At 40.9% G+C, this 23,925-nt stretch overlaps 3 protein-coding genes across 4 annotated transcripts in view; all 3 read right to left on the reverse strand.

Moving 5' to 3' along the window:
- Positions 1-2,024, reverse strand: part of appa (amyloid beta (A4) precursor protein a) — a 36,022-nt gene extending 33,998 nt beyond the window's left edge. Inside the window, exon 1 of one of the 2 annotated variants that reach the window (XM_041979227.1) lies at positions 1,826-2,024. In XM_041979227.1, coding sequence (XP_041835161.1) covers positions 1,826-1,885 — 60 coding nt within the window. In that variant the 5' untranslated portion in view covers positions 1,886-2,024. The remainder of the gene's footprint in view (positions 1-1,825) is intronic. The other variant, XM_041979228.1, reaches the window with a different exon arrangement.
- Positions 2,025-2,269: 245 nt separating this feature from the next.
- Positions 2,270-12,260, reverse strand: cyyr1 (cysteine/tyrosine-rich 1). Its single transcript, XM_041978323.1, has 4 exons — positions 11,884-12,260; positions 7,492-7,591; positions 6,349-6,509; positions 2,270-3,292 (listed from the first exon to the last, which is right to left on the reverse strand). Exons 1-4 carry the CDS (start codon positions 11,954-11,956, stop codon positions 3,159-3,161), a joined length of 468 nt encoding a protein of 155 aa, XP_041834257.1. The 5' UTR covers positions 11,957-12,260; the 3' UTR covers positions 2,270-3,158.
- A 4,429-nt stretch (positions 12,261-16,689) lies between these two features.
- Positions 16,690-22,269, reverse strand: adamts1 (ADAM metallopeptidase with thrombospondin type 1 motif, 1). Its single transcript, XM_041979196.1, has 8 exons — positions 21,263-22,269; positions 20,218-20,558; positions 19,984-20,116; positions 19,448-19,905; positions 19,140-19,326; positions 18,833-19,011; positions 18,530-18,705; positions 16,690-18,422 (listed from the first exon to the last, which is right to left on the reverse strand). The coding sequence occupies exons 1-8, from the start codon at positions 21,768-21,770 to the stop codon at positions 17,681-17,683; spliced, it is 2,724 nt and encodes a 907-aa protein (XP_041835130.1). The 5' UTR covers positions 21,771-22,269; the 3' UTR covers positions 16,690-17,680.
- Between the last annotated feature and the right edge of the window lie 1,656 nt (positions 22,270-23,925).

Raw genomic sequence — 23,925 nt, forward strand, 5'->3', positions numbered from 1 at the left:
GAACAATGAAGATCAGCAGCCACATTTCCCCTCATTCATCAAATTGGAAGGAAGCTAACCCTAAAATGAGTAAAACAGCAGCCCAGAGCCAAGCTATAGACATTAAGTGCCAGTATACAGTCAAACGTGCAGATAAGCTTCAACTTATACAACCAGCGATACCACCGATAACACTGAACTATAACCGTAAACCACAACTAGAGTCCAATCCTTATGAATATGAATGTGTTATTTCTCCAACAATAAGCACAAATTAGAAATATTGTTCCCCTTTATTATTCAAATGTTTAATGTAGACAATTGAACAATTCCCATTTGGGGGACTGTTGTAACTGTTTGGGGAAATTTTAAATGCCAATTTTAGCCTCTTGTATTGATGAAGGGTGAACTTAACACTTATTCTAGCCTTCTAAGTGTATCCAACACACCTTTTAAACCAATATGTAATGAAAACATCTCACAACTGTTAAATAGCCAAGAGTGTCCACATTTCAGGGATACACAAGCACAAGATCAAGTAAAAGCAGTGAAAATAGAAATGTTTTCAAGTGGGAACTGAAATACAAAATATATAAGCAATGATTTTGGGAACAAAGCTGCATGGTTTAAAAAATAACATTAAGTAAAATTAGTTAAAATGTCATGGGTAACTTATCCCTTCACACTGCATGACAGGTTAATGAAAAGCCTAAAAGGCAGCACTTGTGGTCAAAGCTCCTGTTGGCTTCCCAGCTTCCCAACCCCTCCATAAATGCTGCAGTGCACCGCCGCCATCTTACCTCTCTATTCTCTGCCATCTAACAGAATTATGTGGAGGGCGTTAATGTTTATTTCCCACATTAACTCCCAACTTCACGATTTTCTCTTTTCTTTAAAACCACAATCAAACGTCAAGACTTCATTACGAAACAAGAATGTGTTACAGACTTATTTGCAACCCCCAAAACACGCCCACCCTCAAATATGAGCCCTCGGGTATATGTAAAATGAGACTATTCGTCTTTTTAAAGTACAGTGTATTGATTATCACAAAGGGGATAAGGTCCAAACCATTGGTAAATGCGCCATATGAATACTACAGCATTCGTAGCTACGTTTTTAAGTATTATTAAGGTTAGTGTACACAACTTTCTTGGGAAATTATAAATAATAGCAAAACGTGTTGCTTTTCGGTTCAACACAAATATAAACTTAATGGTCGCACCTTTAAATAATGAATGTCGGGTATTCTTTTTCATTTTTTCATTGTTACGCTGTCCCAATAAATCACATACCACTGGCTTAACACAAGGATTTGCAAGGGAAAATCGTCGCGGAACAACGCAATAGAGGCAATTCAACTTCCAGTAAATATCTCGTGCCTTTTGAGAGGTGTATTATAACCATATACAACTAAAAACAATTGAGGAAAATGTCCAACTATTTAAGCGACATTGACTAAACACATAACCTTTCGTTTAGAAATACCCAAGAATTCACCCACACTGTCGAGCTAGCTAGATTTTAAAGAGACACGTCCGCTTAAAATCTTCCAACATAAAACTACAGGCAATGTTATGCATGTTATTCTCTTAATCGAGTCAGAACATAAATGCACGTTACGAAAAGGAGTAACATATATTTTGGTTAAATTTTCATATTATCAGATTCTAAGGATTTCCACAAGATTATTTAATTAATTAAAGGTTAAGCTTTAGTCTTGGAACACGACGGCTCAGCTTCCGGGCTAACGCTTAGCTAACTCTAGTTAGCTTAGCTGTGACGACAGCAACAATATGGTCGAAGATACTATAGGTTCAAGCACACAAAAACGTATTTTTCTTACCTCCAAGGCCATAGCCGAAGCCGCTACAACCAGCAGCAGTAAAGCTACTCGGTCCCCCATGTCGCTTCCCTCACACAACGCTACTATGGGCAGCGTTTGTCCAAACGATGTAACGTTTCAGTCGGTTGGAAAACTGTGTGCGATCGCCGCCGGTGACTCCCGTTGTCTGATGGTGAACGATATCGAAGTGGCACAGCTGCTCAGAACAGCATCACCTGACCACGGCGGAGTGGGATTAACAAGTGCGCGCACGCAGCCTCATTCGTGCGCGCTTTATCTTCCCAGCCTAAGCATTTGTTTTGTTTTTAATACTATCGCGCACCAAGACTACACGCACAAACCGTTATTTTGTTATGTTAGAAAGAAAAATTTAATCTCAGTCGTCGCGTGCGCTCGTTTTTATTAACAATTCATGAGAATAAATGGATGCTAGAGTCAGCTTTTATATTTATAAACATGTTTAATTTACAACAGGCACTGAAAGAGCAAGGCAACAATAATTTACCTTACATTGTTTATATGATTAAACCTCATCTATTCACAGTCATATCAAATAAAACCCCTTAATTTCTCTACAACTGCAATTTTATTACATGTCTTTTTCAGTGTGAGTCAGTTTTGTATTCACCCTCCTATAAGAATTCAATTAAGGTAATAAAAGCCAGTTCATTACCAATAGGCCAATCCTTAAGACTGGCCATGCCATTAAACACATTATTAAACATTATGTTCAAGTCTTTATGTCTACACAAGACAGGTCCAGACCTGACTTGTTTAAAATGGCTTTAATCATAAACTCCCACCTCAGTTACTTATATACATCAAGTTCAAAAGGAAATATGGGGGAAATATAGCAAACCTTACAAAAAAAAGAGTTCATATGGTGTTTTTAGAGACATTTTCTTCTCTCCAACAATGTGAGGTTCCACTCCATGCTGAGAAAAGAAGTCTTCACCTTTGTCCAAACAGTGTGCTACCTTAAATGTGCACAGATGGGATACAAAGTATATCGGTCATTGGCATGCTGTAAGTACCAGCTGCAGTCCAGCCAACAGTTAAGTCTATCAGACTTGGTGGGGCATTCTCTGGCTGTCCTGACCCACATTTTACAGAATGATTATTTTCCCCACCATATGTTTCTCCACAGAGCAGCTGAAAGACAGTGACATCAACTAGGGTATTCTGGCTGTTCACTCCTTAAGTTTTAATATGGACACCGTGCTGGGTTGTATCCACACTGCAACACCACACGCTGTACAGAGATCTCCAGGTCCCTAAATCCAAGCGATAAGAGGTGAAGCTGGTCTGGATGGCTTCTACAATGTGGGAGAAATCACTTCCGGGTAAACCCAGGATAAGGAGGTGGTGGGGAGTAGTTGTCTGGCCGAGGTTGAGTTGGAGTGTAGGGTGGTGGATGCAAGGACTGGGGGTACATCTCATAATCATAGTTGTATGGAGGTGGAGGACCTGAATTAAGAAACAAATAAAAAACATAATTAATGCAGGTTTTTCAGAAGCATTTCTTTCTTCAGTCATAATGACAAGCTTTACATTTCTTCCATGTTTAATGCATGTGAAACCCACTTTAGCTCAGGATCCCTGCCCCAATTTAACAAGGAGGTTCTGCAACCCAATTGCACCCTCTGGTGGTAGACTGGTGAAACTGCACACTTAAGAAAGAGAACAACATGGAAGCTGGAGATAAAATAACTTTTAGCAGCTTTTTAGTGGGAATTCATAATTCATTAAAGCATTCACATTAAAGCAGCAGACATGAAAGAAACGTTAACTGAAGTTAAACCCCATGGCAAGCTTTTTGTATATTGCACCCAATCTCATAATTAAATAATAGCTTTATTTTAAGACATCAAGAGCTGATCTGAAACTGTCATCAGTGGGACACTGGACCAGAAAGATAACAGCCCATTACACCCAGAACAACAAAGTTATTCCCACGCTGCTACATACAGTACACAGGCATTCATATTGCATCACACTGAGTGCTGTCTTCATGAAACCTGATCAGAGTTGCAGGGCAGCGTGAAAGGCGCCTGGCCAGCATAGCATGAAGGAGATGCACAGAGGAGAATGAAACATGATGAATAAATGATGAGCCTTAAAGAAAAAAAAAAAGAAAAAGAAAAAAGAACCATTCCTAAAGCTGGAGGAGTATCATGGAGCACCGGTTTAGATGTGCTGAGTGTTCTTATGAGAACAACATGGAAACTTTGTCATCATTTTCTCGCCTAAACAAGAAACAGAGTAACAAAGATGGAGGACAAAAATCTGAAATCACCAAATAGAGGTCATAGACATCTCTTCCTTTGTATTCCGATAATAATCCACTGTGTTCAGAGATGTTGCTCAAGGCTGTGGTGGAGTCAGTAACATATTAATTACTCTTTTCTTTTTTCCCCCCTTCTTTTGCCACTGCTTTCAGAAGTACTGGCCTGAAGGGGAAGGGATGAGGTTACACTGTCACCGAAGACAAAATCTGTAACAGACTGCATGAAAAATTAAACCATGTTCCATTTCAAGAGTACTTTTCCAGATCTACATGTTGATTTAGGATGTTCATGTTTATTAAGAAATGCTTAATAAGCTTAAAATTCTGTGAATGGAATTCTTTGTGACTGTGTGTGAGAGCTAATAATAAATTAGTTTTTAATTAACTCACTTTGGTGTGTGAAGGCTTGTTTTACTTTATAATGCATATGTCAAGCACTTTGTGTAGCCTTTGGAAGGGAAAACACTTTATAACTAAAATTGACTTGATGGATGGCATAATTCAGCTCAGTGATGGTTAGGAAAAGCCCAACCTGACTCCTGTCTCACGTCGGTGAGCAAAACCCATTTGTATATTCACCAAAACAGTTATTGCAAATGTAACACAAATCTGTAACAAGATGTCTTTTGGAAGCACAATCTGATCTGAAGTCACTCTGATCTGACCCAAAAGATAACTCTCTGAAGGCGAGCTCACTGCAAAGCGTATTTATTATGATAAAATAAAGACTACACATGGATGCTGAGATTGTTGTGACCCTCCAGATATTGCAGTTTCCCTGTTCTGCCACTAGATTTTGTGCAAATTTATGGCCAGAGCTGTTCTTATATTTAAGAATATTCCTTTCGTCCGTCTTCTGTGTCGATTACGTGCGTAATTTGATCCGTTTTTAGAGCTTAGCTGTCTGTCACAGAAGAGGGAGCAATACCACCGGCAGTGCTGAGCAGAATAACCGACATGCCACCAGCGAAATAAACAAACCAGAGAAGAAGAGGAGGATTAGGAAGGGAAGAAAAAAGCAGAAGAAGAATAAAGACAGGACAACAACTGAAGAAACTGTGCGAGCTAGTGATGGGATGTTCGGCTCTTTTGGCTCCCAAACGGCTCTTAATTTAGCATCTTTTGTAGCCCCATAATTTACCTTAATTTCTCCAAAATTAATGGCTTGTGTTTTGAAAACCCTTCAGCATTTTTACGATAAGCCTTATAATTGCCTCCTTTTGTGCATTTACTCTGATAAAAAACCACTTGTTTACCATTTAAAAAAACTCAAGAAAGCAGCATTAATGTCCTCAGTGCAGGTTGGCACTTAGAAAAATAAGATGCCTCATCTTGGATGGGCTGATCCAGTTTCTCCTCTCTATGAGTAGGATTTGATGACATGACCCACTCACTCATGTACTCTCCTCACAGCTGTCTGCTGTCTCGCTCGAGGTGTAGCAGCGTATGAATATGTAGCTTTTCGTCCATCTTCTGCGTCCTTCATGTGCAAAATTTATTCAGTTTTAAGGAGTGCGAGTGGAGCATACAGAGCAGTACCACTGGAAACAATGGGGGTGGTGTTGGGCAATGTAGATGATATGAGACCCACGAAGGAACAACGAAGAAGCAGCTTTGATGTATTTCATGGCTGCACAGACCACCACGTCTTCTGTGCTGCCTACTTTTATAGCTCCTTATGAGAATGTACACGATCATGATCTCCCTCAACGTCACCTTGTTTGCTTTAACATCAGAACTTAGAGGTGAACGTTCTCATAAAGAACGCATGGAAGAATGAGGGCAGTGACATTTGAAATGGACGTACCTATTTATGTATGTAAAGGGAGCATAAATGGGGCTTACCGAGCTGAAAGTCAAACATAATTGGGTCAATAAATAAATTTGTACTCTAGAATAAGACGACTAGACCAATTAATGGATAAAACTTTGGGTTGACTCAAAAGTGCATGGAACCATACTGAACATGAGAGGGAGCATTCACATCATATTTGGTGCTTTTATGATGCTGTTCACAAGTTGGAATCTGATGTCTAGAGGGCATTACAGATGATTTGATTTCATTTATTAATTCAGCAGGATGAGATGAAGGGGATCACTGATTAAGCTCATTTTAGGGCTGCTAGATTGGTTAATTAGGAGGCAAAACTTTCATTTTTTTCCTTTTATTTGTCATCAGCTGTGCATATCTTCCTGATTATAAGACAGTACCGACTTCTAGAGCGTGCCGACCCACCTGGGTATCCCTGGCTCACAGTGTTGATGTAGGAGGTGCTGAACACGCCGACCCGTGCACCACGCCCGTTCTTCATACACATACACATGCACAGAAACAAAGCCGCCACCGCCCCCATCAAAAACACCACGCCGAACACGATACCGGAGATGGCGGTGCCCCTGGAAGACACACAAACAGAGTCATGAGCGTGAGAGGATGCAGCTGCCTCCGACTTTACGTCTACGCTGCTGCCAGGGAGATCTGATGCAACTCAGCTGTGTGCAAACTGTGTGGCAAACGTGTGCGTTCGCTGCAGGGGAGTCTGCGAATTGGCACTGGAAAAGGAGATAGAAAAAGGCTCATTAGCAGGTTTGTTACGTGGTCGGTGTTAGTCAGCCTGTCACATTCAGCCCTCGCTGCTCTCCAAAGCCTGAATTCGCCAAGATTTTACCAAAGAACATCACAACAGACGAGCCTAAGAGATCAGAAAAGATCAGAAAAACAGACTGAGACAGTTACTTAAAGAATAGCAGTTTCATCTAAAGGGGAGTGGAGGTCTGACAGCTAGGTGAACGTGTTGTAGCAGCTGTGCTGAGCAACAGCAGCAAGAGATCAAAAGGTCAGATCCTCTGCAGCACCTTCTGGCTTGTTAAAGGACAGCTGGTATGCGAATTAGTGCCCCGTCATTTGAATCTTGCAGCCAGAACTCAAAGCTATGAGTCTCTGCAGATTTCTTGTCACAATTTTGGCCAAACTAACTCTGATTGGTCATTTCCCCCCCAAAGTAGTGTAAACCAAAATCATTAACAGATCAAAAACAGTTAAAGCTCCAATTTTTGTGTTTGTAAAGGGGGGGGGCACACATGAGATTGTGCACTCTGTTCTTTTTCCAGCAGGAGGTAATTGATGCTTCCTAGCAACCAAAGCTGTTAAAAATCCGGGCAGAAGCACTGAAACCTCAAGTCAGTCCCAGTTTTATCCTAATGATTTATCAGCCACCGTCAGCTGTATGCACACAGGAAAAAGATATATCTGAGAAAATACTTTCTTTGCTTTCTTCTACTGAAGAGAGAAAAGTACCATAACAGTAAAACACTGGGCAGTTTTTTTTTATTTTTAATTTTTTAGAAAAGTTCATGTTTTGTGAATGCATTAACTTACGAGAGGACGTCCCCCACGTAGGCGTAGTAGGAGCAGCAGAAAGGCGGCGAACCGTCACAGCAGTACTCAATACAGCCTTCACACTGGGCATCAACACCACCTGCAAACACACACACATGTGGAGATATTAAAAAAAAACAACCTAAGGGGAAAAAAAAATTTGCGTGTGTTTTTTTTTCTTCCAAAAATTAAGTTTTAAAACTAGCTCAGTACTGGCCGCTAATACCTAAACCTCTTCTACACAAATGCCAGAATCAAGATATGCGTTACTGTGCCAGAGTAAAATCACATGGAAAACTGTAGAAAATGTAAATGTTATCTCCTCCTAAAAGAACGTTCATCTTGGAATTAGTGAAATATTGTCTGGTGAGGATTTGTGCAAAATTATAACCTAAAAAAAGTGATTCTGAGAAGTTTTAGAGATGTTTTATTAGTGGTGTTACGTAGGTAAATATCTCAGGAAGCCATCGGTTGATGTTGATAATCAACACCTTTATCAATGGTCAGAGTCAGGAGAATCGAAGGATGGCAATTTCACCTTAGAAACCATGAGGACCCAGAAAGAAGTGAAGCCCAGGATACCCTCTTCATCGTCATAGAAACCACCAGGACCTTCCTCATTCATTTAAAAAAAGGCAAGGTCACAGGAGAACACATCACCAGCGTCTTTTTAAAGGCGGAATAAAACATTTGACCATAAAACAGCAAAGTTAAAGCATGCTTTAGCTCATAGAGTTTCTGTCACACAATAACGAGACAAATATCTTTATAATTAAAGTTTCTGCTTTCAGATGACACCTTGTCTGTGGGGAGAAATTAAAGTGGACAGAGCTGCTCTCATGCTTTTGTTACATTCCCATGTATTTTGCTTTGGGTTTAAATTGTGCTTTGTTTGGGTGGCAATGCTTGGTAGAGTCTTTTAGCTGAGATTCTTCTTGTGATTTTGGTATCTTACATGTTAGGACTGGTACAGTACGTTCTACTGTATGAAAAAAAATATGTACTGCATGTGTCTCATGCTGCTCCCTGCACAGGAGGCTCTAGTGAAGAAGAGGTTAATCTGCAACCACAAAACAGTTGAATTTTAACCCAGTCGGGGAAGTTTTCTGTATCCAAGTTAGTGCTTGTTTTTACCACAGAAAATGATAGTCATTAAACACAACACCATATCTGTTAGTGCTTGTGGAGGCCTCTAATATTAGACCCTGAAATGTTGATGTGCCACATTGGCAACACAAGTAGACGTCCTCGCTGTCGGGACAAGATCACAGGCGGGAGGACAGAGGAATGAGGAAACAAGGTCAATAACATACCTGAAATTACCATTTTTAACAAGAGTTTACAAATAAGAGATGAAACATAGACACAAAGGCTGAAAGCATTACTTTCAAGCTTCCAGATCCTGGACGGAGATTCCCAAAACAGCTGGGAAAGTTTCTGACACATTTCTGCTAAAACAGCTAAACAACCACTTCTCTTTCTATTTTAATAATTCCCCCCACCACCACTTTTGTCCTTTAGTGTTTTTCCATGCTTACTCATGATTGTCTTCCCTATTCATAATTAAAAACTCATAGAATTTAATTTCTAAAGCTCTTGATGAAATAAAAAGCAGGGTCAGAAATAATCATGACTCAATTATACCATGTCAGAACTAGAGACGGCTGCTCTAAAAATAAGCCATCAACACCTGTGGGGAGTTAAAGAAAAAGATTCATATAACCAAGCCTTTGAACAATCTTAGGTTTTGTTCAAATAAACTAAGCAAGCCTTTTTTCCTTTTGTTATAAGGTTTTATTTCCTTCAAAGATAATTAAGTTGAACCATAAAGCATCATCACATACTTCTTATTAGAAACCATTCAATAGTCTGCAAAGCTCATCCACACCAAAAATGCAACTGGTTTTCCTTCTGACGGTCCTCTCACCCCTATGTCTGAACCAAAAATCACCATGAAGCATCTCAGAGATAAAGCTAGACATGAATTATTTATCTTTAATGTACAGACTGACCAAAGCAGAAATAACAGCCCACATGTCCCACCTGAACATTCACATGCCGTGTGATGCATACCGGCTGACCAATCTATGACACAGGCTGCAAAAATCCAACATTTTTATTCATGACGTTGGTAATGAATATAGATCCTGTTCAGATGCAGGAAAAAAATCTTCTGCTTTGAGTTAAATGACTAAAAAAATCAGATCTGGATGGCAGATTTAGACAATAAATAAATAAATAAAATTCATGCTTCTGTGAGCTGGTTAGAAGCTGCACATGATTATCAGAAGGTGTTTTCTTTTTCTTTTGTTCTGCTTCTATCAACATTTTCTAATGTAAAACCTTAAAAAGGTCCAGTGTGTAAGAATCACTGATTTATAATTTATTGCTGAAAAATTGTTAAACAGCCCATCATTGCTGCTTTTGTGACAAGCCTCTCAAAGATACAGATGTTCATCGCTGAATTTTAAGTTATAATAAAAACAACAAAACTTCAGGGATCAGGCTTTCTTTCTCGAATGAAATGTAAAGTGCAAATTTTACCTTAAATTTTGTTGAGATCTAAAATTATTTGCATCTTTACATTTTTTAAACATTAAGGAATTATTACTGGGATTTTTAAAGCATTTACAAACTGACTTTTGTATGTAAATAAAAAAAGATGACATCACACTATTACATGGCTGAGGCATCTATTGCTAACTGGCTAGGCTACCAGGTAAGCTAACATCTGACCAGCAAATATGGCTTGGGGTAATTTTCGATACAGCCTAATTATGGAAATTTAGTACCTGTATAGTTGCATAATTATTAATTAAAATAATATATAAAACTATACAAGTTAAAGAAAAACGGCAGGTTTCTGGATAGGAGGGCCTGATTTGTGAGTGGGCGGGCTTTGCCCCCTGATGCCCACCCCTAGCACCGGGTCTGTACAAAGAGTTGTTTGTCCCTGCAAAGAAAAATGGCAGCAAGAGTATGACAGCTGGCATGTATGTGGACCCACAAGAAAGAGATATAAATGGTTCATTCTTAGAGAATAAAAAAGGTGTTTAGAAAACATAGTTTTCAATGATATATTCAATTTTTCTGCACCTTTAAATGTAAACCAAACAAAGTGGATGGAAACTGGTTGCTTTCTCAGGATGGTGCATATTGGGGCTGGACCATCAGATGAGTCTTTTACTTAAATTTTACCAATTCTTTTCAAAGATCAAACCCTTTGAGTCGCCCATCTTTATGAGAATGTGAGTTTCATGGCTCCTTGACAGAGCTGTTAAATTCAGGAGCTTATGAAGCGGTTGCAGATAAAGCGTAAAGATGAGCCTCATGGATCTGGCAGAGGAATTTACTCAAGTGGGAGATTATTAGAAAGGCACACAGCATGATGGGAGTGTTTGAGTAGGGGGTTAAATCAAAATGGGTAAAGAGCATTTCCACTTGTGTCCAGAGTGATTTAATAATTTATGAACATGCTTATCGTCGCAATGAGCAGTCAAAGCTTGGGTAGGATCTATTACATCCTTTTGTGTGCATTTGTGATTAATGAACTTTACCACCCACCCCTACACAAATGCTTAGGCAAAGGACTGCTTATTCAAAAAAGCATTGTACACACAGCTGTGCCTCTTCGTGTACCCGCCTCAACCTGCTGCCACAACGCGACCCTTTTCATCTGAAGGCTCTTCTGTGGGTTTCTGCTGTTGTGCAGGACCTGCTGGAGTCTTTCACAATCAAGAGTGAGCCCATGCACTTCAAATGGGCGACACTGCAAAGAAAACAAGCAGCGTGCACGTGTGTGTATGTGTGTGTGTCTGCTTTGTCTCAGCAATCACTTGTACTTGAGTGATGTGTGCCTGGAGGCACATATACATATTTCAAGAGGTTCAAATACAGGAAGAAAACTAAAAAGAAGGGGGGTGTGGGGGATGTTTTTTTTTTTTGTATAAATGTGTTATAAGTCCCAGTTACTACCAAATCCATCAAGTCTTTACAGACAGATCGTTTTCATCTTTGATGGAGGTAGAGACTCACCTTTTTAATTTAGCACTACCTCCCAATTTAAAAGCTGGAACACTTCCCACCAGCAGACTCCTGGAGAGCTGTCTGGGTGGTCCTCATAGGTCCTGGCTCCTGTCTCTCCACATGCTGGGAGACAATGGCACCATGTCCTCACACACATTAACACACACACCGCTGGCTTTCCCCTGCCCCCCTTCCCACAGCAGCTCTTTACTGTAGACTTGACTTAGTGGAAAAGTTTCCAGCACATTTTCCTACAAATATCCATAGTCACGATTTCTTGAAATCTTTTAGTCACCCAGAAAATTCCACAGTAGTTTTATTAATCAAAGATGAAGCAACAATTTTATTTGGGAAAGTAAAACTCACCAGTGAACAAACAGAGCAGCAGCCACTTCCATCCCAACGCCTGCGTCCTCCGCCTCCTCCAGGGCTTTTCCATGGTCTCCTCTTTTCCAGCCTGTTATCTTTCTTAATGTCAGTAGCTGATAATTTAAAAAGCGCGTCTCTCCTCAGCTTTCAGAGGTCACATATCTGTCTCTTTCTGAGACATTTCCTCCCTGTAGACCAACAACAGCCGTGTTCCTCCAAACTTGGGCTTGTTTCAAAAGCGGAGCTGCGTTTTTTTGTTCCTCCACGTGTGTGCTTCGTTTTCCGCTCCCACACCTCCAAGCGACCGCGGAGGCTTTTATTCCCCTCCCCTCTCCTCCCCCCACCGTCCCTCCGTTTGTTACAATCACCCTGTTGAGTTTCCACCGCTGATCAATAAGAACTATAAGTCAGAATCAAGGCGGAGAACGACTTCCGGTTGTTACTTTCAAAGTAAAATATAAAACTCCTGATAACCTTATTCTTCAATAAACCAAAGAACTGTTTATCTATTATGTTTGTTTACCTTTTTCACTCACAACATAAACCCATAAATGGTGTTTTTAATATATTTCTTGCCTGCATAATGGAATTTAAAAGCTATTTCCAAACAGGCTAAACAGGTGTTGGTATAGTTACAAATTAGCCACTGCAGTAGGCACTTCTGAGTCATCCCATATACTGCCACCCACAGAAGAATAAATACATATACAATTTAATACATATATACGTTTATTATAATTAGCCAACCAATTTTGCCACAGTCATGAACAGGAAAAGAAAAATATCACAAAGCTATATAAAAAAATGTAAATAATTATGATTAATGAATAGATAAAGAAAAGAAAGAAAGAAAAAAATTATTGAGTTTTGGAAAAAATTAACGTAAAAAATTTTCATTTCATTTCATATGTATATATCATAACACAAAATAAAGTTCATTTATTTATTTATTTATTTTGTTGATTGAAAGGGTTATATGACTGTATGAACTGGATAGAACATTCTAATAATATGTCATAATTTCTCTCTCTCTCTCTCTCTTTAACACTTTTTTAACCTTCCTATTATTATCCAATTATTACAGCAGGCTTTGGTATGGAGCTGATTATGAAACACATCAATAAGGTAAGTAAGTATGTCCAATTTACCTTACTTAGTCTTTTATAAACCTAGGGTAAGAAAGGTTTACACAAAAAGAGCCACAACAATAGCAGAAAGAACATGAAAAAAAACAAGAGTTTAAAAGAAACAGGAAACTATAGAGGCAAAAACATTTGAAGCAAGATGCAACACAATACAGATCGGTTTGTTCTGATAAAAATTTTGATTTTAGGTTAGCTCTGCTTTAGTTTTAAAAAGAAGTTCCGGCGCAGTGATCTAATAGTCTTTTGCGCTTGATGCATTCGGAGTTTAGAGGGAAAGAAGGTTTCTACGTATGCGCACACGTGCGTGAAACCCTTGCTGTGACATCACAACTTCAGATGTTCCTGGGATCCACGATGTCTGATAACATGTTTATCAAAACAACACCAACTTTCTGTCCCGGAGCGCAAAAAACATCATCTGTGCATCACACAGTATCACGTCAAAGCCCATTAAAACACCGAGAGGACACACTTAATTACATTAGTTTTCTTATCTCTCTAAATCAAGCAGGATTCAAGATAAGCAATGATTAATACGTTCAAAGATCCCATATATATATATCTTAATCAGGACCCCTGTCCCTTTAATCTTCCAAGCCAAAATTAATCCAATGAGTGATGATATAATCGTCCCAAATCTGGATGCTGAAACCCAGGTCCTTCCAGATGACTGAAAAGAAATCCAAAGGAATATGCAGAATAGTACGCAGCCATACTTCACCCAGATCCACACAGTTGCCAAATCTGGCAACCATTAAAGTTAATTAATGCCTCCACTTTTTTTTTATAAGCGCATTCACTCCAAATTACTTCATGCAGGATTACAACTACTTAAGGTCCTGAATGCAACAACTTGCTCAAAGATGAGTTAATCTGTGAAACAAAGCTTTAAATTACCATAGAACTAACATACAGGTATAAATTCTGACAAAGAATTAGAGTTGTTTGAGTCAATCTAACTTCAAGTTTAACTAGCTCAGAACATTTCGCCAATTTAAACTGGCTGTATGGATTTTTTTTAAATCTTTGATGCTAGATAAAGATTATGTGTGCTATAAGGTTGGAAGGATGCCATTGCCCACCTTTGCAGAGAAAGCAGGGGCCTTTCATACCTCCCTCTGTTCTTTCTCTGGTGATTTGAGTACTTTCATTAATCTAATCATTTTAGAGCAAAATGTGACACAGTGAGGGCTCAAATATTCATGCAAAATACTTGACTTTAATCTATAAAAAGAAAGAATTCATCAATTTATGATTCCTGATCTCAAAAGTTCTTGTGTAAAATACAAGTAAATTTAAAATATATGATGATAAGTGACATTTTGCTTGCAGTGGAACCTGATCAACTCCAGATTTAGTCATTATAGATTCAGATTTCTAAACCTGAATATGTTTCTTTTGAAGCTGGCAAACCGGATAACATTTGCTATAATATAAACAAAATTTATATATATATATTTTTTTTTATTTTAATGTATAAACCAAGACTGGCAATAAAAGAGAGAAAAGGATGAAGATAATTTAGTTCTCGGAAATGCCACCCACTTTGAGCAGAGATGATTCATAATGCCTTCCAGATGTTTCTTTTAAGCTGTAATGGTGACGTGTGAGGCATGTAAAAACAAGCAGGTAGAAAAAGCAGGGTGCCTTTTCATGTCAGACATTAATTATAACATTTCCTGCAACTATCTCTGATTTTCTGTCAGTTTCAAAGTCAAGGAAAGAAATATAAAAACAAGTTTAAGTCTATAAATATACATATCTTTTCTCAGAGCAGACATATTATACTATCATGCAGATTACAGAGATGGCCAATCTTCTTCTTAACCATCTATAATTACAGGATAATGATTTCCTTTGTGTTTCATGGTGGTAGATTGTCTCACACATGGACTCAAGCTTTTAGTGACACTGCTGTGGTTCCAGCAAGGGAAAGTTCAGGCAAGAAATGCCTGAGAGGAAAAAAAAAAAAGAAAGAAAGAAAAAAACTGTTGAACACAAATTATCAAATTATACTAAATGTTGTATTCCACTTTGTAACAGAAATACATTTTATTCCACATGGTTAATAAGGATCTGAAAATTACAGGTATACTCTGTGTTTCAGTGACTGCTTGATTGCTGAATCTAAAATAGCATCTTGCTTTGATTAAAGTAATTTCAGCTGCACGACAGTCTGCTTCATTCAGATTGACGTCAATATGTTCAACTAATGCACAGCCCCACACCTAGTTTTGCTTCGAATAAATACAAAAACTGAGCTGATGTCTACAAGATGTGGTGCATTTTTAAAATATTACATTTCATCCATCTTATTTAATCTCATATTGATACAATCAGGCAGTAGAGTAGCAGTGCTTTCAGTAAATCATATGAAACACATTATAAGACCTACATATGTGGGCCAAGGTGTGGGTTTAAAGGATAGGGGGCTCTCAAAAGTTATCAGCAGCTCTTTGTGGCTGTCCTGTGGTCCAATCTGACCAGATCTTTCTGAAATGATTAGAGAATTTACAAGGATGAAAATGGACAAAAAATACCATCTTGTGGGCGAATCTTGATTTGCACAAGTTTTTTTACATTTTCAGAAAGCTGCTAAACAGTGCCCCCTCGTGGTCAGCCGGGTGTAGGAAACTCTTGAAGGATTTCATAGGTTGTTTGGGTTTACATGGACCAGTTCTATTTTATCTGTGGGGTCCAAAAAGTAGGGGTCCACTATGCATCCAACACTGTAGAGTCCAAATATGTTAATTTATTATGCTTTTTTTTTCTTTCAAAATTACTTTAATATTTTCTGCTGTGTACCGAGTAGTCCTGTGGATAAGATGTGAACTGATGTCTTTAGGGGGCTGAAAAGGAATTTTTATTTTTATCCTAATGCTTTATTTGGCCCTTTAACAAAATGTAAACATTTAAAATAAAATCATAAACCTATATGTTCCATTTATCAGTGTGTGATTTGCCAGAATTATTTTAGTGCAAAATTGATACACCAGCAGATAAATTTTAAATATCATGTTATATACAACAGGGCTTTGAGGGTTTTTATCAAAGAGTGATGAAATAGGTCTCAGAAACTATATGTATGAAAGATGATATATTAGGCATTGTGGTGTTAAAGTCTGTGGTCCCCCTACTGGGGAACAGATGGTGCCAATCTGTGCCAAAACGGCCATTTTGGAGACCTCTCCTGAACTGTCTGCACTAAAAATCTCTCTAATTTAGTTCTGCCTCTCCAAAGGGACATTCATATTCATTCTCAGTATATTTTTTAGGCAGGCCTGAATTGTTGTTTCTTTTGTACTATGTGCCATCTTCATTAACTCTTTACCAGTAACAAATATACTAATACTTAAACATCTTCCCTTTATTATGACTCCAAAAGTATTCAAATATACCTTGTGGTTGCATGGATACAATCACTTCATTATGGGCATGCAATTTTCAAGCAGAGGCTTAAAAAAATAAGCACAGGGCGCAAAGAGTTAAGATCATCTAAGTGAGGATGTTTTGGCCACACCTCGCCACCTCAAAGGATTGTGTGAAAGTTAGAGTGAGGTTAAGCATTCAGCTGTGTGTACATTGCCCTCAAGAGGCAAAGGAATAGTTAACGTCACTAACGTAACTCCAAAGAGAAAACCACTCTTGAGACATCAACTGCACAAGTCAATGTGATGCTTTATTTATGAACCTAGGACCATATATATATATAACACTGTATAAATATTCTATATATTCTACTTCCTTCTGTAATCTCAATAAAAAATAATATTAAAAAGCCACATGATTATATTTAACAGGCTGTACAAAAATAAATAAAGTTTGGATATTCTGTACAAAAGGGAAAAAAAGAACACGTGAAAAATCAAACAAAGCCTTCGCAGAAGGCAGGAGAGACTTACTTATGAAGTAGTAGCAGGAGACAAGTCCCTCTTTAGGTCTCCACACACACCCACACACACTCTGACACATGTACACACACACACACTCACACAGTCCTCTTTGGTCTTTGAAGAGTTCCCTCATTAAAGGCTGTGTAGGAGAGGGCAAGATATGGCTAATAGACAAAGTACTGAGACATTTTTGAGAAACTGGGTGATAAAATGTGCCACTGGCAAAAAACAAAAACAAACAAACAAAAAAAAAAGATGAAGTGCTTTAGGTTTGTGATAAATAAATGTGGACTGAAGTTTGAACATACAAACAATGAGCTATCTTATTTCCATACCTGATGGGGTGAGCAAGTAGATCATGAGCTATTCTCTTTCATTTGTTTCTTTATAAACTCTGCAATAACCTCACCCACCCCAATCTTTGTTTGTCCAGCCCAGCTTGGACAAACATACATGCATTAAAAAAACAAGGTAATCGAACTCACACACAAGCTTGACATTAGCATGGGAAGCAGCATGCTCTTTTAGGGAAAGTCAGAAATGTCTGTGTGTTTCCCCTTAACAGATCTATGATCTGAGATGGTTGTGCCACTGATGTTTGTATTTGGCCCCAATATGGATGGAGGGAGTGGATAAATATTGGTAATTGCAGTCACAATTACTGTGGACTCATCTGCGGCTCTCTAGCTCTGGATGTAAACATGCATCGGCCTCTTTTCAGGGTCTCTGTTGGAGAATAAAGTCTGGATGCAGTCCTTAGCAGGCACTCTGATTGCATAGCTCCAGTAGGGGTCGTGGCCGGTCTTTGGGGTCACAGCTGTCATTGGTTAACGTGTGCCCATCGTGTCCGATGCAGCGCAGCGGACGCTTGCGGAAGCCTCGGCCGCAGGTCTTAGAGCATACCGACCACTCTCCCAGAAGCCAGGAGGGGCATGGCTGGGTGGAGCAGGACCGGGAGGCCAAAGGTCGGAGTTCCTCTGGGCAGTCTCTGGATGGACGTCCCTGGGGGTCCAGGCACACAACTTCTCTTTGTTGTATACCTCCTCCGCAGGTCTGGGAACATGGGCCCCATTCCCTCAGGGTCCACTCAGCACCACCTACCTCCCGGATGGCATTAATTGACTGGCGACGGCCTTCATTGCTGCTGGAGCCTGAAGCGGCATTGGTTGGTCTAGGGGCAAAGTAGCTATACTTCACCCGTGGCCTCGGGGCCTCCCCTACAGACAGCACCTGGATAGTTAGTGGCTCGGGGAGGGGGGTGAAGCTTCTGATGCGCTCCAGGCTGGCGGAGGAGCCGCTGTATCTCAAATGTGCCCCTCGCAGGGCAATGTCCGTCTCCATGGTCATCAGTTTGTAATCGCCATTTAACAGATACGTTCCATCTTGCCGACGGACCGCCAAGTAGCTGTTATCGTGACGACTGTTGCCTGGAGCACGTTGTTTGATGTCCAAGTGGGTGGCACCAGCAGGGATAGTTACAACATCCTGATAACCAGGCCTGAAAGAGAGGAAGACAGATGACCAACTTAGATAAGAAAATTACTTTAGCTTGGATGAAAGTCTGATGGTCAGAGTTTATGACTTTATGGCCTGTTAAATATTTACCTGGCACGTTCCAGGGAGCCGGAAACTTTCTTGCAAGTAGATCCATCTCCACCACACACACCACATTTATCAAAACGCTGGTTAGAGCCGATGACACGATCACATCCAGCCTTTACGCACTGGCCTTGCACACAAACAGAGGTGGAATCTGGGCTGCAGGGCGTTCCATCGGCCACCTGGGGGCAGCAGAGAGGCAAAAATGTAACTTTAGTTTTTCCTTGTCAGAATATTATGTAACTCACTCAAAAGCTAAAAGGCCATAGAGCTGAGTGTCTACAAAGATATAAAGACTCTGAAAATCACCTTAGATTTGAGGACAAAGAAGTATCCAGTTCCCTTGGCACGACAAACCAGCTTACAGCGGTCTTTGGGTGAAACCCCAGCATATTTGGGCACCCACTCAACACCTTCGCCTGAACCCAGCGATACCTGAGCTGACATGTCGTTGTGGGCCAGACACTGCTCCTCACGGAAGGACAATCCTAAGAAAATAAAAGCAGAAAGATTAGATTTACTGCAAACATGACACTTGCATATAAGTGATGCCAAAGGGGGAACACTTAGAAGTGAGACTTAGCCTATTACTTAGATGTGATGGCTAATTTCTTACCATTGGTATCAGGGCAGGCCTCTGTATTGCAGGAGCGGTACTGGATCCTTTTACCCTCACAGAATTTGCCTCCATTCTTTGGTAAAGGGTTGTCACAGGCGCGATAGGAATATTGCACTCCTCCGCCACAGGTTCGGGAGCAGTCACCCCAGGGACCCCACACACCCCAGCCTCCATTAACAGGAATCTGAAAATAACGAAAATAAATATTGTGACTTTAAAGCAGGCAGGACTCTGGATGATCCAACAGGAAGTAAAGAAAAGTCCATTTTTGTTTTTGTTGGGGTCTTTAGAAGTCTCGTTCCTACCTGGTGTTTGGCAGCCTGGCTCTTTGTGAGACACTGTCCAGCCAGGCAGTAGTTCTCATTCCCACATGGCGTCCCATCAGCCCAGGGGAAGTTCTTCGTCTGGCACACCAGTAAACCATTACTTGTAGTCACAGTGCACCACAGAGCCGCACACACACTGCTCAGGTCAGGGCAGTGCTGGGAGTCTTCACCAAAAGTCAAGCGACACTGATGATCGGCGTCGTAGACCGTCCCCGGCAGGGGCTGTGGGAGCGGCTGAGGCTTGACCGGCTTATCCAGCAGGCACTGACCATGGCCGTTGTCCAAGAAGGTGGTGACCATGAGGGCAGAGCAGGGAGACCATGGCTGCTGCTGGTCCAGGTTGGACAGGGTGGAAGCCATCATGTGGGAACCCCAGTGGGCACCATTGACCCCAGAGCACAGCTGGGCATCATCATGAGCCATGTTGAAGACATGACCTGAAGAAATAGCAGTACTTTAGCACATCTAGCGTAAATATACATGTGATTTTACATTTTAATGTTTTTTATTCTTACCAAGCTCGTGTGCCACTGTAAATGCTGCTTGCAGTCCATCATCTTCAATAATAGAACAGCTTCTCTCAGGGTCACACACTGTGCCAACATCAGCCATACCCAAGGTGTCACATGAATGGGCACCACACAGATCCTAGAGGCAGATAGAGAACAAAATGTTAGAATTTCCCACCATCATCCTTTATCTCTCCTCAATTTCTCTGTCTTAACACACCCCTTTTACTCCAAACCTACCGTTCTGGTAAAAAGTATTGCGGTGTCGTAGTGCTCTGGGTGGCGGTCGCTTGGTGGGTTGTGCTGGCGCTGCCACTGACAGAAGTTGCGGAGGGTCATGGCAGCGTTGGATGACACCTCAGGGCCTCGCTCCTCTTCATACACCACCAGCAGCTTCACCACAGCCAGGGTGATGGAGTTGAGGATGCTGGGGTGGCGGTATAGGCGGGATGCCACTGCCATTATGGTTAGGAGGTAAGGTTTAAGCCCCGAACCGTGGAACTCAGCCATGGACTGGTCGGCCACCAGCATTATCTCCAGGTAGCGAGGAGTGGAAACGAAGCGCCTGGTCCTGTGGTGGACTGAGGAGAGAAATAAGAGGTCAGACTTCCTGTAGCTGATATATTTAACAGAAATTCTCGAGACATTTATCTAATCTCTCAACAAGTGGAATATTATAAAACTAGCAGCTATTGTTATTTTATATTTCTTTTAAGGATAGCCTGGCTTTTGTGACTCTGTGTCACACCACCTGCGGCTCCTCCTTCTCCGGGTCTAAATTCCTAAAAATGATCTTCTCGGGTGGAAAAATTATGCGAGTGAGAGAGAGAAAGGAAGAATGGAGAAAATCCTTTCAAAACTCCGTCGGTGCGACGTGTACCAGGAGGCGAGCTTACACGTCTCAGCGCTGCCGGGCTGTGGCTGTCCCCGTCTTCTAACTCCTCAGTTCCCCTCCCCTTCCTCCGCCACTCCTCCTTTTTTCCTCTCTCCTTTCCTCCCCTCCCTTCCCTCGTTGGCAGCGCGCTAACTGCGCTGTCAAAAGGTAGCCGAGTCCGTTGCGCGTGCTGCGTAAAACTGGCACACGGACAATTCCAGCTGACAGCAGCTTGGTCCGCCTTACTCACTGAAGTTGGTGATTTGTGTGTTTAAAATACAGTTTTGCATTTTGAAGCTACAAAAAGTGTGAATACACTTCATACAATTATATATTTTTACGTTTTGGTGCAGGGGACATATTAGCTCTAATAAAGATGAGTAATAGTGTGTTAAATGCGCGCAGAATTACCTGTCTGGTCTGCGTTAGTGGCTCCGTGACTGGCCTCTTTCTCCAGATTTTTTGGCACCCTCTCTTCGTCCTCGTTGACCCCGCATTTGGAGCTGCCCTCCCCAGCCAAAGGCGCGCGGCTTCTCCGGCGAATCATATGGACATCCTCCTCTTCGGTGCCCAGGAAGTCACTCGAGTTTCGGGGCTGGATAAAGTATTCTTCACCCTGAAAGTAGAATCCGCCCCTGAGTCCGTGGCAGAGGTTGAGCGCCGCAGCTGAGTGCTCCTCTCCGTTTACCGAGCCAGAGAAGAAGCAGCCCGGTTCGGCACCGCTCTTGGATTCTTGTATTGGTTCGGTCTCGGGAGTCCCCACAACGTGGAAGACAAACCCAGGCGCTAAGAAGGTCTGGTCTGGCTCTAGCTGCAAAACTAACTGCTTGCCAAATACGTCCAACCGGTACACTCTCATCTCTGCCTCTTTCTCTTTCTCTTCTGCAGAGAGAGTTCGCCACGGTTCGTTTTCGCCCATCGACCGGGTCGCCGGATCTAATCTGACCGGTACAACTGTACTTTCCTCCCAGATGCTTTGCGCCGCGACGGCGCACAGGACGGTAATAAAACCAATGGAAACGTGAAAAAAAACACATCATTCAACTGTGAAATCCGACAAGTGGAAAAATTAATTGATAACTTAGTCTTTACAAAATAAATCCTTTAACGTGTTTCCACTACGAGCTACAAAACCAAAGACTTTAAACTTCCACAAAACTGCCCCCCAAAAATACGCACACTTATATAAATGTTAAAAAAAATTTAACAAATCCAGTGCAAAACTCGTTTTAAAATTATGAGCAGGTCTAAATTGTTGCTGTGAAGTCCTCTAATGAAATGAAGATAAAAGTTGGATCTCAGCAGTAAATTCCAACAGGTCGCTCTCCTTTTCTCTCTAAAAACTTAGATGTCTCAGTTTCTGGCTCTAGCTCTGAGTTCGGGGGCAGGTCTTTTGCTCTGAGCCAGTTTTAGTTTGTTCTCTGCTTGCTTGCAGTCAGATCAGAGCCGGTCCCTCCTTTATATCTCCCCAAGCCCCGGGACCACCCCTTTCCTGAGGACTCTTTGATCTGAAAGAGGCCAAGTCCCGTGCGCAAGGAGAACACACCAGCGACCTGGAGAGTTGCCATAATAATCAATCATTGTGGAGGATAGAGAGCTTTGGGCAGGGAAATCTTTTTTCTTCACTCTGAACTTATCTGCCTCAAGCACTACTCACATAAGCTGTGTAACACATTTTACTGGTGTACAAATATATCTGTATTACTTACATACTCACAAAATATAAACCACATCTTTAAATTATTTACTAATGCAGTGCGTTTATTTTACTCATATTTATTAAACTTCAGCTAATTTCAGTCCACGTTGAGGTGATAGGCAGTGTGGTTGATGTGGAACAGTGTTATAAGGAGGGCAAGGTCGGGAATGGTAACTATATCATCTTGACCTGAGCCCAAAGAACCATATTCACCTCCTCTATGCCAAGCCGGCTGTGGTGCGCCGTGGCTGGGTTCCTCACTGCTTCTCCCGGGGGAGAGGGAACAGAGAGGGGCCGCAGAGGTCTTAAGGTGGAGAAACTGCTCCGTGGCGCTGCATGTGCGCTCCGCACAAGGCAACCCGAGCCCCCGTCCTCCTGCTTCATCTTCCTCTCGCTCTTACTCCCAAAAAAGAAGGAAGAGTTAATGATTGAGTTTCATTAAAGTAACTCACAAGGCAGAGACAGTGCTGAAAAACAACACTCATGTGAAACCTTTTAATAAAAATCACTCAAATCAGTTCAGGATGGCATAAAATTGAACTTCTCTTTAAAAGTGTAAACTGGAGTTTTCTTAAAATCATAAAATGCCTTGAGTATAATTATTTTAAAAACTCACAATATCATGCAGTTTAATAAATGATGGTTAGATATACATTTTGGGGTTTTTAGTATCACATTTTCTTACTTTGCCTTAAAGAACATTGGTTTGAGTGGTAAACTCATGGAAGTCCACCTTAAAAATATCAGGCCAAAAAAGAGACTGAGTGTCATTTCATTATTTCCCGTTAGATGGCATACATTTACTTAAAGAAAATTATGACGCTTCATAAGCGTAGCCAGCAGGCGGCGCAGTTGCATTATATTTGGAGATAACTGGAAAATGAAGTCACTGGCCGCTGACCACGTGGAGGCAGAGTGTGCACGTCTAATAAAGCATTTCTGTGTGGAAAATGGTTCTGATTGCAGCTAAGAGACAGCTGCAAGTTGCAAAATATTTTATTTTTCTGTGTATTTTTGTGAATATTGAAGAAAAAAAAACCCCAACCTGATTTCTATGGAGACTTTATGGTTCTGTTTAAGAAAACGTGACTTGGCTGAAATCTTTAACAAGATCCATTAGATAAAGAGCAAAAAAAAAAGGCCTACTTAAGGCCAGAGCAGCACAAATGACTGAAGGTATCTATAAATTACCGGAATAAAGTGGTGTAGCGGACCTTGTCTTGTTTATCTTTAAATGAGACCACCTGAAATCCCTGTGGCAGCTTTATCATGCTTCACTGGCATGTCAAGACAGCTGCTTTAAGAACACACTGGTTGATGGTTTGAGGAATCACATCATTATAAAGCTGTCAAATTCTCATCATCACCATTTAGT

This window comes from Melanotaenia boesemani, chromosome 24 (assembly GCF_017639745.1).
Source record: "Melanotaenia boesemani isolate fMelBoe1 chromosome 24, fMelBoe1.pri, whole genome shotgun sequence".
Classification (NCBI taxonomy): Eukaryota; Metazoa; Chordata; class Actinopteri; order Atheriniformes; family Melanotaeniidae; genus Melanotaenia; species Melanotaenia boesemani.

What these genes read in the sequence shown, in the direction of transcription:
- cyyr1 (XM_041978323.1), bottom strand. Translation starts at nt 11,956, where the DNA reads ATGGAAAAGCCCTGGAGGAGGCGGAGGACGCAGGCGTTGGGATGGAAG. An exon ending in GCTGCTCTGTTTGTTCACTG is followed by an intron (nt 7,592 to 11,883) that starts GTGAGTTTTACT and finishes GTGTGTTTGCAG; the next exon opens with GTGGTGTTGATGCCCAGTGT. An exon ending in TGTGAGCCAGGGATACCCAG is followed by an intron (nt 3,293 to 6,348) that starts GTGGGTCGGCAC and finishes TTCTTAATTCAG; the next exon opens with GTCCTCCACCTCCATACAAC.
- adamts1 (XM_041979196.1), bottom strand. Translation starts at nt 21,770, where the DNA reads ATGGGCGAAAACGAACCGTGGCGAACTCTCTCTGCAGAAGAGAAAGAG. An exon ending in CAATACTTTTTACCAGAACG is followed by an intron (nt 20,117 to 20,217) that starts GTAGGTTTGGAG and finishes ATCTGCCTCTAG; the next exon opens with GATCTGTGTGGTGCCCATTC. An exon ending in GCCAGGCTGCCAAACACCAG is followed by an intron (nt 19,327 to 19,447) that starts GTAGGAACGAGA and finishes CGTTATTTTCAG; the next exon opens with ATTCCTGTTAATGGAGGCTG.